General features: G+C 47.4%; 2 protein-coding genes across 2 annotated transcripts in view; both read right to left on the reverse strand.

The window, feature by feature from the left end:
- Positions 1-299: 299 nt before the first annotated feature.
- On the reverse strand, positions 300-1,576 carry LOC103072793 (annexin A2-like). Its single transcript, XM_082931210.1, is given in 3 exon segments — positions 300-821; positions 824-1,065; positions 1,279-1,576. Coding segments are annotated over 3 exon segments (1,020 nt in total). The 5' UTR covers positions 1,535-1,576.
- An 8,717-nt stretch (positions 1,577-10,293) lies between these two features.
- FAH (fumarylacetoacetate hydrolase) overlaps positions 10,294-12,792 on the reverse strand; it is a 36,349-nt gene continuing 33,850 nt past the window's right edge. Inside the window, exon 14 of the mRNA XM_007447063.1 lies at positions 10,294-10,490. Within this exon, the coding sequence (XP_007447125.1) occupies positions 10,411-10,490 (80 nt within the window). The 3' untranslated portion in view covers positions 10,294-10,410. The remainder of the gene's footprint in view (positions 10,491-12,792) is intronic.

Consider the following 12,792-nt stretch of genomic DNA (forward strand, 5'->3'; position numbering starts at 1 on the left):
AAAATTCAGTTTATTCATCTGTTTACGACACAGTATTCAGAAGGCAAAGTGTTTCACATCATAGATTTCACTTCCAACTCCTTGGAATATTCATTTCTTTGACTATAAAGAGAGACTAGATCGGAAAGCCAGGTAATGCTTAGGCAACTAAACTAAGGATGGAGCGGGTGGGGTGGGCAGTGCTAACGTCATCCTCCCAGGGATGGGCACAAGGGCACTGTTAGCCACAAGCTGATTGTGTAGGACTGTTAGCTGGGAGCGCAGAGCAGCCATCCTGGACCCTTGGGCCATCGCGGGCTTCAGTCATCCCCACCACACAGGTACAGCAGCGCTTTCTGGTAGTCGCCTTTGGTGTCTTGCTGAATGTAATAGTACAGGGACTTGCCATACTTTTTCTTGAATTCAGATCTAATTTTCAACATGTCCACTTCACTGTGGGAGATCACAATTCTAATGAGGACCTTAACATGAGTGCCCTTGCCCTTCGTGGAGTTGTACAGTCTGTCAGCAAAATACAGGGGCTTGGTCTGAATGCACTGGACTCGGTTCAGGAAGGCATTTTCCAGGTCCCCTCTGACCTCCTTCTTGATGCTCTCCAGCATGTCATAAGGGCTGTAGCTCTTGTACCTTTCAGATACTTTCTGGAGGCGGCACACGCTCCACTTGGTCATGACGCTGATCCACTTCGGAACGTTAGTTCCTCTCCTCTTCATGCCAGCATCATAGAGATCCCAGGCATCTTGGTCAATCAGTTCATAATCAATGACACGGCCATCCTCCGCTCTTTGGCCCTTCGCGAGGGCAGGCATCAGCTTGCGGAAGAGTCACCAGATGTGTCGGAAATGATATCCTTCTCCAGGTCGGCCTTGTACGTTTCCTTGTGGACTCTGTTGATTTCCTGCAGCTCCTGGTTGGTCCTTGAGTAGATGATCTCAATGAGGGAGCCCTCATCGGTCCCCAGCCCCTTCATGGAGGCTTTCAGATCAGAAGCGTCATACTGAGCAGGTGTTTTCAATAGGCCCAAAATCACTGTCTCCAGGTGGCTGGACAAGGCTGCCTTCAGTACTGATGCAAATTCCTTTTTCAGGGCTTCCCTGGTGGCGCGATGGTTGAGAGTCCGCCTGCCGATGCAGGGGACGTGGGTTCGTGCCCCGGTCCGGGAAGATCCCACATGCCGCGGGGCGGCTGGGCCCGTGAGCCGTGGCCGCTGAGCCTGCGCGTCCGGAGCCTGTGCTCCGCAGCGGGAGAGGCCACAGCAGTGAGAGGCCCGCGTACAACAACAACAAAATTCCTTTTTGGTCCTTCTCTGGTAGGCGAAGGCAATATTCTGTCTCTGTTCATTGCTGCGGTTGGTCAAAGTGTTAATGATGGTGACCTCATCCACACTTTTAGTCTTGATGGCCGTTTCACTGTTCAGAGCATCCCGCTCAGCATCAAAGTTGGTGTATGCTTTGACTGACCCATATGCACTTGGAAGTGTGGAGTGATCACCCTCCAAGCTGAGCTTGCAGAGAATTTCATAAACAGTAGACATTTTGAAAGAAGCTGGGCCGGGTGCAGTGTGCTGCGAGCATCCCCAGATGCAGAATCTATTATTTTTACTGATTGGGATGCAGTAGAAAGTATTTTCTGGTACAGTGGTTCTCAAACTTTAGCGTGCATCGGAATCACCTGGAAAGCTTGAGAGAGAATAACCTACACTGAGCCCTGGATGCTCTTCCCTGCCAACAGATCTTAGGCATGGCCCACCGAGTGCTCCAAAACCAACTCTCTAAGAAGCCCCTTGGGCTTCTTACAAAGTCTGGCCCACTATCTCTCCTCCCTTCTGCACCAAGGACGGGGTGACCTTGGTAAGTTCTGTTGTACTCCCTTCTCCAAGAAAAGGAGTGCCCTCTGGCCCTAATACAATAATTAAGAGGGACCACAGAACTCAGAAGCCTTCAGCCTAACTACACAGAGAAGCAGCTGGTTGATACATGCCTCCACCCCCAAAATTATACTCTGTAGTATCAGCCAGCCGCATTTCATAACAGTCAGCCCATCAAATGGGGAAATGTTGGGTTTCACCCTGCTGGTAGAATGGGGGCTCTGGCTTCCTATGAATATATACTAAGGAAAGAATGACCACAGAGGGCTGAAAGAAGGGATGACATCCAGCAGGCTGAAATTTGGGCTACATAAGCAGTAGTTCAATGACCATTCTTATGCACATGATTTTTTCCTTCTCTTAGACCAAATACAGCTCTAAGATAATTTGAAAGAAGAGCTTGATGTTGAGCTCATAGCTGTGAAACAGGGAACTCCTTGATACAAACGCCACACACATTTATGAGCAGCTACTGTTTAATGGGGGGTTTGGACACAAAGATGAGTCTAGCACAGTGCTGCTCTTAAGAAGCTCACTTCCATGGGTCAAGATCAAAGTTCCAACCACTGTTCCACAATTTGCCAGCCTCAATGTTAAATTTCATGAGGTTGATAGTGGTACTGTGGTTATGTAAGAAAATATCCCTGTGCACAAAGTGAGAGAGTAGCATTGACATACACACACTACCAAATGTCAAACAGATAGCTAGTGGGAAGCAGCCGCATAGCACAGGGAGATCAACTCGGTGCTTTGTGACCACCTAGAGGGGTGGGATAGGGAGGCTGGGAGGGAGACGCAAGAGGGAGGGGATATGGGGATATATGTATACATATAGCTGATTCACTTTGTTATACAGCAGAAACTAACACAACATTGTAAAGCAATTATACTCCAATAAGGATGTTAAAACATAAATAAATAAATAATAAACAGATACATAAATAAATAAACATTAAAAAAAGAAAGGAAATATCCCTGTGCTAAGAATACACTCGGAAGTATTTAAGGATAAAGGACCATAATATATGTAAATTACCCTTAAATGGTACAGAAAAGCTAGTCTGAGTATATACATTTACATATATCATATTGGAGAGTATAAACATATGTACATGTAAAGAGAGAGAGCGCAAATAACACAGCAAATGGGGTAAAATGTTAACACTAGTTAAATATGGCCAGAGACTTCTGGTGTGGTCTTTATATGGTATTCTTTATACTATCCTAATTCTTGCAAATTTTCTGTAAGTTTGAAATTATTTCCAAATAAAAAGATTTGTTTTAATGGTAATAAAATGTTACCATTTCTCAAAAAAACCCCACAGAACACCACAATTTGCCAGGCTGAGAAAAGTGTTGCCCAAAGTTGCGGAATCCAGTCTCAGCTCTGCCACTCACTAGCTATGTGAAATGAACAAGTCTCTTCTTTTATACAAAAACTATCAGAGACAGTGGGGGGTCCAGAGATGGAGGTAAAGAAGCAATAGTGCCTTTAGGCTTGGGGAATAGGTGGGCTTTCCCTGGGATCCATGCCCCGGAGCGCTCAGCATATCACAAACATACACACACAAATGAATATATTCAAGAGCACGCGGGCCCCTCTCCCCTTGGGACTCATCCTGATGCGGCCCCACCTGTATCCTACGTAACCTCTCAAGAGTAATACTGCCCAGGCCCGAGGGGAACGCCTCTTCACACCTCTGGGCTGCGTCCACAAAATAAAAGTGCCCACGTGAATGCCACACAGCCGTGTGGTGGGTCACTGCCAGCGCTGGCGATGGGGGCGTCCTCCCTCCTGCGGGGGTCAGGGGAGTGAAAGCACTTTGGTAAGAGAAGAGACTGATTAGGTCACTCAATACTTCCTCCTAGCATGGATGCAACTGATTTCTTGCCCCAACCTGTGTCATTTTTCAGTCCTACCCAAAATTCATTTTCTTGACTATTTTCCAATTTGTGGTTCTGGCACGGGATTCACAACAGCTGCACATGGCAATTAGGGCACATTTTGCAATGTTAACTAATTCATATTAATTTACATGTACATAAGTCTCGACATAACATAAATGGAGTGTGATACTAATTCTTTACTTTGGCAACCAGATGGACACTGAACGCTAGGATTATAAATAGTTTTATTTTTATAAAAAGCACTTAATAGGATTTAATCGAATTAAAAAAAATAAATTTAAACATTTCAACTTGATTTAAATAAGCTTGATATGAAATGCTGATGTTCTTTAATTATAATTTGTATCTTGCCTTTTCATTTTAATAGATAATTCTGAATGTCAAAGAAAAATAACTGGAAATGAATATAAAGTAAATTTTTCAATTTTTAACATTTAAGGTGTTGATGAAAATACTTACATTTCATATACTTTGAGTATAACTCAATTTACTTTGTAATCATTTACACTCGTCTGTCAATAAAACTCAAATTATGTGAAAAGCTTGATTAAGATAGGATAATTAGTGATTCTAATGAAATTAAGGCAAGAAAAACTAACTTAAAAAATAAAATTTTATTTTAAAAATATTGATATAGCAATTCATGAATTTGTACATCTTTAACGCTCATTCCAACATCACCAGCCCATCAACATTCTTCAAGTGCAATGATAATTATATTCATTTATATTTGATATTTTGCCAGTTTTCAATCATATAAAAACCATAGCTTTGCAAATATTTTTGTTTTGTAATTATGAAAATGTGTATATGCCACGGTAGGAGAATAGAGAGTATTTAACAGTTTTTAGCTTCACTTGTATCTCTTAAATATTGAGACATAAGTGGGTCTCCATGTGTATTATTGGCCAAGCAGGGGTGGACTTATGAATACAACATAATCCCTGTTCCCAATAATCTCCCAGATATTCATTCATTTATTTAACAAGTATGTATTGAGTGCCTACTCTGTGCTAGGTAATGAAGAACTTTCCATGAGCAAAAGCTGACTCTGCCCCCAGGAGTTTAAAATCTAATGAAGACAGACATTGCTCAAAAATCACAGACAGCAATAGTGTATTCATCTCTGGGATCAAGCCCTTTGTAGACACAGAGATGTTCCATCCAGATCCCGCTTCAAGAAAGGTCTTATTGTTCCAGCTTTTGTGTGCTGTTGGCAGACAGCCTCAAAATAAGACTGGCCCCAGTCTTATTTAGTTTCTCTCTAAGAGCAGAATAAAACCAAAGCCAAACAGACCCTTCAAGCAACCATCATTTGTAACCATCTCCCATAGATTGGTAGTTCTTTGAGTAACTTTCTGCCTCTCCCTCAGCCCTGGGGTATCAGAGAGGACAGAGAGAGATACACAGAAAACAAACTTTTACTGTGGAATGCAACCCTGACACATTAATTTTTCTGGGGTTGCTAAAAGGAACACACTCCCAAACTAAAGAAAGAAAAGAAAAATTTTAATGTAAACACTTTGGAGGTCCATTTTGGTATCGAGACTCTTTGAGATAATTATTAATTATGATACTTAAAATCCTAAAGTTCCCAGACTTCCCTGGTGGCCCAGTGGTTAAGACCCCGCGCTTCCAGTGCAGGGGGCGTGGGTTCGATCCCTGGTCGGGGAACTAGGATCTCACATGCTGACGGGTGGAGCCAAAAAAAAAAAAAAATCCTAAAGTTCCCTTGCCTTCAAAAACATTATCTTGGCTGAAATCCACCCTAATCCTCAGAATAGCTCTAAATGGCTTTTTTTAAAATTATTTTTTAATTTATTTTTGGCTGTGTTGGGTCTTCGTTTCTGTGCGAGGGCTTTCTCTAGTTGCGGCGAGTGGGGGCCACTCTTCATCGCGGTGCGCGGGCCTCTCACTATCGCGGCCTCTCGTTGCGGAGCACAGGCTCCTGACGCGCAGGCTCAGTAGCTGTGGCTCACGGACCCCGTTGCTCCGCGGCATGCGGGATCCTCCCAGACCAGGGCTCGAACCCGTGTCCCCTGCATCGGCAGGCATATTCTCAACCACTGCGCCACCAGGGAAGCCCTGTAAATGGCATTTTAAGGTAAACCAGAGTGAGTGAGCAGGCGCAGGGCAGGGAAGTCCCACGGTGAAAGCAACAAGGCTCCTCTTCCCTAAGGGCTCCCCACCCGCCCAGGGCAGGGGCTCCTGGGCCCTGGTACCCAGTGCCTGCCAGGCCCAGGACAGTGGCACGCCCGTGAGTCCAGCCGGCACCCTCTGACACCCTCCAGCAGGCCGCATCCTGGCAGAAACATCACTGGGCTTGCTCCTCCTCCTCAAGTGAAGTTTCAAATGGATTCTAGGGCTTCCCTGGTGGCGCAGTGGTTGAGGGTCCGCCTGCCGATGCAGGGGACACGGGTTCGCGCCCCGGTCCGGGAGGATCCCACATGCCGCTGAGCGGCTGGGCCCGTGAGCCACGGCCAGTGAGCCTGCGCGTCCGGAGCCTGTGCTCCGCAACGGGAGAAGCCACAACAGTGAGAGGTCCGCGTACCACAAAAAAAAAAAAAAGGATTCTATTCTCAGTTGCATAGTCATCCGTTTAGATTCATCATGGGCCACTGGTTAAAACAGGAAGCGTGAATGAAGTATGAATTAATAAGGAAGATACAGTGATAATTACAGCCAATTTGCCTTGGTATGTTCATCACCAGATCTGTCAGCTCCATCTATTTGATCAAACGTCTCTGGTTCTTAACATACCATTGTTAAAAAGAGAAGATTTGGCCATGAAACGCATTTTGTCTATTTCATTACCATTATACACAGGTAGGTTTCAGTGAGCTCGGTTCCCGAACTAGACTATTAAATTCACTTCTCATCTGGAGCTGGCAATGGGAATTTTGAGATCGAGGCTGGAAAACAAAGAGGCTCATGTTGCTGAAGGTTAAGGGAAAGTAATCGTTGGAGAAATCCCACACCAGACCCCCTATTAACATCCACCCTGTGTGTGTCTCAGACTCCAGGGCCAGATCCAGCGGGTTCATCCAGCATCACCAGCCGCTAAGCCCATTAAATGCACAGTGAGGGGATAAGTATGTGATCTCCATAGCTGGCATCAGCACTCTCTGGTGCCAGCGGGCAAGTGGATTGATAATGATTTTAGATGACTTTTGCCCTCGACCCAGGGACCTCTGGTGAAGATCTGCCATGTGCAATAGCTCTTTAGGTGTAGGTGAGGAAAACAAGATGGGTCACTCATGCATGTTGATGCCAGGAGATAGAGCTAAGGGAACAATCCCAAACACAAGGCGGAGAACAGAGATTTCAGTGGAGCAAGCAGGAGCAGAGGTGGCCCTGGGAACACAGCCCACAGGAATTCAGAACAAACCCAAGGAAGACTTCGGTCTTCCAAATTCAGAGAATACGTGTTTGGATCAATCTTATCTAGACAGTAGGGCTCTGGGAGACCCTGGTGACTCTACAGTAAGTCCCCTACCTACGAACCTTCAAGTTGTGAACTTTCAAAGATGCAAACATGCGTTTGCATGTCCAATCGCGTTAAGTTAGTTCACACGTCTGGAGTATATTGTCACATGCGTGCATCCTCGACAAGTGGTTGTGCTTTTGTGCACTTTACTGTGCAGTACTGTATAGAGTACAGTAGTACAGTATCTTTATTTCAAGGCCAGGATGTCTGGAAGCAAGTGAAAAGCAGCAGTATACAGCCGATTGTGTTAGTTGGGCACCTAGGTTAACTTTGTTGGACTTTCGAACAAATTGGACTTACGAACGCACCCTTGGAACGGAACTCATTCGCATGCAGGGGACTTACCGTACAGGATTTCCACTGAAATCAGCAAAGCATTGAAGACCATAGCCCCAGGGTGCAGCTTTGTGGAATAAAATCAGCTGTGCAAGACCAGTTCAGCCTCAGAGCATGATGCTTCCCAGCCTGTGTGTGGCAGAGACTACGAGCTGCACCCCACCCCCGAGGATTCACTCTCCCCTTCTTCTTTAGCAGTCGAGCTCTGATTTTAAGCTGAGGAAGCAATGTGTTCAGTTAAAAGACTATATTCCCAGCCTTCCTTGCAATGAGGTGTGGTCTTGTGACTACATTCTTGGCAATAAAACGCAAGAAAAGCATAGTATGGGGTTCCCAGGAAGGCTGCTCAAAGGGTACCTAACTCATCTAGGAGGAGGGCCCTTCAGCCCTTCAGCCCCGCAACCCTCACCTCTTTAATTTTTCTTTCTGCAAGCCTGGAACTTGGGTGTATTGGCTGGAGCTCCAGCAGCTTTTTGCACCATGCGGTGACCTTGAGGTTGAACCCCATGTGCTGAGGATGAGGACCCTGGGTCCCTAATGACACTGTGGAGTTGCCATACAAACTCCAGACTTCCTGGCTCCAAAATGCTTTTAGGTGAGAAAGAAATACCTTAATGTTCCTTAGAATTGATAAACATGCTCCACTCTCAGGTCTTTGCACTGGCTGGACCCTCTGCCTGGAGCACTCTGCCCCAGATGTCCATCTGCCTTGATCCCTCACTTTCTTCAGCTGTCTAGCAAAAAAGCACTAAGAACCAGAGGCACTAAGGCCTTCTCTGACTACCCTGTTTATAACGGCACCCATGTCCCCCACTGTTCCATAGAATCTATCCCCATCTGTCATAGTGTAACTGAAAGTGGGGTCCGGCTGCTAGCCACTCAAAGCCAATGAAGAGGCAAGGTTGGTGGAAAGGAAAGTTTGCTTTACTTTGGATGCTGGGGGTGGAGGTGGAGGGCGGGCTCCTGTCCTAAGGCTGACTCCCCCGCAAGCGACAATCAGGGGGCAAGAGCTTTTATAGACAGAGGGAGGGGGCTACACGCAGAAACAGTTCTGACAGTCATCTTGAAACTGGTCATCGGTGGTCTGACCACCGTCATCTTGATGGTTTTAAGTACAGTTAATCTTCAGTTGCAGGGTTGGTTTGTTTCCATTTCTTTGAGGCCAATTCTCGGAATTGTGGCAGTTTATGTCATGGCTACAGTCTGGTCATCAGGTAGTTAACTTCTCCACCTGGTGGGGGTTTCAGTATCTATAAGACAGCTCACAGGATATGGCTCAGAATATTATCTACAGCCCTTGAGAAGGAACTAAAGGTCCTTGACTATGCTTAATGACTAAACTATTATTATTTGGTCTCCTTTGACTGTTTTCCTTTGTTTCTGCATTTTCTCACTTCTCTGATTAAACTTATCCTTTGGCTAAAGTTCTTCCACAGACAGAAGGCAGGCGGAGGACATGGGGGGCATAGACCGTAGGGTCCTGCTCCGTTTCAATAGTACGTATCTTTTCCTTGTCCATTTGTTTCCTGTCTATCTCCCTCCGCTAGGAAGTAATCATCACAGGGCACAAGGGCATCATAAGTCACAGCTATTCTGTGACTGCTGCACCTCTTGTGCCTAGTACAGTGCCTGGCACAGAGAAGGCACTCAATAACGATTTGGTGAATAAATGAATGAATGAGTAGCGTGATCTAATGGGCAGGCTCCGCAGGCTCAGTCATCCTCCCAGGCCCTGGTGTGGGGTCCATTAGGCCCAAGATGTGTCACCAGGCATCCTCTTCCCCTGTGGTCACCAGGAACCAGGCTGCCTGTCTGCAGCGGGCAGGGCAGAGGAGATGGGGCAAGGCTCACTCTCCTGACTCTGGTGGGCTTGCAAGGGGAGAAAAGCAAGCCCCTGGCCCTTTTCCTGCCCTCTCACAGTTCAGGTGTGTGACCCCTTCACTTGGGAGCTCAGCCAAAGGTTCATAATGTGCTGATATGGCTACAGGGCCCTTGAACTAAGTCTGCACCCCACGTACATCCATCAGTTGGCCCCAAGAAATACTGAATGTGAGGGGTACTGTGGTGCGTAAATTTATGCGTCAACTTGGCTGAACCACGGTACTCAGATATTTGTTCAAACATCAGTGTACATGTGGCTGTGAAGGTAGTTTTCAGGTGAGATTAACATCTAAGTCAGTGGACTTTGAGTAAAGCAGATTATCCTCCATAATATGGGTGGGCTTCATCTAGTCTGCTGAAGGCCTTAAGAGAAAAAAGCCTGATCTCCCTGGAAGAGGGGATTCTCCAGCAGACCACCTTCAGACTCAAACTGCAGCTCTTCCCTGGGTCTCCAGCCTGTGGCCCACCCTGCAGATTTTGGACTTGCCAGCCTCCGCAATCACATAAGCCAGTTCCTCAAAATAAACGTCTCTCTCTGTATACACATCTACTTGGTCGTATTTCTCTGGAGGACTCTGAGCTAATACAAGTGCCATTCTTTCTTCCATGTTCCAGAGAATAGTGGGAGCTCTAGAATGTCTGAGGAGAAACAGCAGACCCTCAGCCTCACTAATAAAAACGAGAAAATGAATGAATGAATGTCTCTCAAGGAAGCGGTACACACCCTGACCCACTGGGTCAAAGCAAGAACACGAGGAGACGTTGTGCATTCAGAGCCGTGCCAGGCCCAGATGGAGAGGGAGCACAATGGCTTGATTTATTACTGAATGAAGAACCAGGCCTGCGGCTTCAGTGGGGGCCCCTGGTCCCCCGCAGGGAGGTGGAGAGGGCAGTGCTCAAGGCTTGTGTTTCCAGGAAAGCAGAGAGAACCTCAGGCCGCTGAGCGGGCAGGCAGCACTTTTCCTGCACACCGGCCAAAGCCAACGCGGTACCCGTCCCCCTGGCACTGTCCTGCAACAGAGGAGGACAGGGGTCAGCCACGAGGCCGCTGGGCTCAGGGGAACCAACGCCCAAGCGGCCACAGTGCCGGTCAGCACACAGCTGGGCCCAAGGCAGGAAGGCGCCATCCGAATGACAAACAGGTATTTTCGACAGAAAAACCACCTTCTCCAGAAGCTGGGCAGAGCTACAGGAGCACCAAGATGGAACTCCAGGCCCGCCCTACTGTCAGGGACCCTCACAAGCAGTGCAAGGATGGCACAATGGCTTTCCTGAGAGGTAAAGGAATAGGTATAGGTCAACTCTCCCTAAGTAAGTCTGACTTCAAATCCCAGGCTTGCTAATTAGCCTGAGGCTAGACTGACTGGGTTCAAAGCCTGGCTCCTCCACCTACTGGCTCCATGACCTTGAGTCCGCTTGGAACTCAGTTTCTTTTCTTTTTGTTTTTGTTTTTATTTTTAATATTTATGTATTTATTTGGCTGCGTCGGGTCTTAGTTGTGGCACGTGGGATCTTCATTGTGGCATGCAGGCTCCCTTAGCCTAGTTGCAGCATTTGGGATCTAGTTTCCTGACCAGGAATCTAACCTGGGTCCCCTGCACTGGGAGTGTGGAGTCTTTACCACTGGACCACGAGGGAAGTCTCTGGAACTCAGTTTCCTCATCTGTGAAATGGACCTAATGATAGTACTCACTGCGCAGGGCTGTTGCAAAGATGATATGAGTTAATACACAGAGAACTCCAAAAGAGTGCCTTGCCCAGGGGAAATGCTCAGTGTCAGCTATTATGATGATTATAAGATGGGGGATTAGGGACAACTTGTTTAACCTCTGAGCTCAGCCCCCTTGTCTGCAAATGGGAATAGCAATCCTTACCTCTCAGGGTTGTGAGGATTCGATGAAACACGTGGCTGAAGCCCTAGCATGACATCTCTCCCAGAGCAGATGTTAAACAAATTCACTCAATTCCATTTCAACAGAAAGGCAGAGAGGAGGAAGCCCTTGTCCCTGGACCTGAGAAGGGTCCATTGAGTGGGAGCAGCTGTCTGAGTCAGAGCAGAAAAGTCTATGAGGAGCTGGGAGAGCAGCACGAAGGAGACAGGAGCAGAAAGGAGGGAACATCAGAGCTGGGACTTGACAGGTGGATACGAGTTCACCAGGGGGGACACAATGAAAAGGGTGTGCCGGACAGAGGGAACAGCGTGTGCAAAGACACGGAGACCGAGGCGAGAGATGCACGAGGTGCATTTCTTCAGTGAAGCTGTTGTGCGGGGTCCCCTGAGAAGCCAGATTACAGAGTGTTCTTCGAAGCCACGTTAAGGAGTTTGAACCTTTTCCTGAGGGCACTGAGGTGACTCAGGAGATTTCAGCAAGACAGTGAAAGCTGTGTTTTACAGCTATGTTTTAAACAGCGCCCTCTCCAGATGGAAGAGAAGACAGATGGAAACACATAGATTTATGAGTGTCAGGCCTATACAGAGGCTCCAAGGCTCAGATTGAGATGCTTCTCAAGCACCATGAGCCATGGCAGTGCTGAGGTGACGGCCACCTGCCCATGACAAACATGAGGGCCACTGCAGGGGATGCCCGTGACCTTGAGTTACACAAAACACCACCAGACCCCCTCACCTGCTGAAGACGACCCCCAAATCTGGAGTTAGGCCTTCTGCTACCCAATGTGAAGAAGGGAAAGCAAGGAGTTGCAATATTCCCACAACCGAGAGAAACAAATGGCAGCTCACTGCTGAGAGGACTCCCAGCCAACTGAACGCTGAGACCAAAGACAGCTTTGGGAGATGGGCTCAGGGACATCCCAGTGAGCCATTCCAGTGAGCCCAGAGACAGTCCTCACGGCCACCTGTAGCTCAGTACAGCCTACCCAGCCTGTCTCCTCCCACTTCCCCCCACCTGCCCAGTCATCCTACCGGTCCTCTCTGTGAGGGCTGCTCTGACTGCTGGCCTTCTCTGGGGAGGTGGCAGCTTGGACACCAGCAACATCCCCAGACCAGCCCCTCGCCCTCCCCGGCATCACCGAGGCATATCCTTGCCACTCCAACGCCAACCCTTAACACTCAGTGTCACCTTTTGTCCAGAGCAACATCCTTGCCTATTCTGTTTCATTATTTTTCTATCAGTCACTTTAGAATCTCAATGCTCAGAAATATTCGTGTCCCTGGGGGGAAAAAAAAGCCTATGGAAGCAAAACCTGGCAGAAATTCATCAATCATCTATCAAAGCAGCTCACTTCAAGCTGCAGCATTTTTTTTTTTTTTTTTGCGGTACGCGGGCCTCTCACTGTTGTGGCCTCTCCCGTT

Source organism: Lipotes vexillifer, unplaced genomic scaffold (assembly GCF_000442215.2).
Source record: "Lipotes vexillifer unplaced genomic scaffold, Lipotes_vexillifer_v1.1 scaffold1339, whole genome shotgun sequence".
Classification (NCBI taxonomy): domain Eukaryota; kingdom Metazoa; phylum Chordata; class Mammalia; order Artiodactyla; family Lipotidae; genus Lipotes; species Lipotes vexillifer.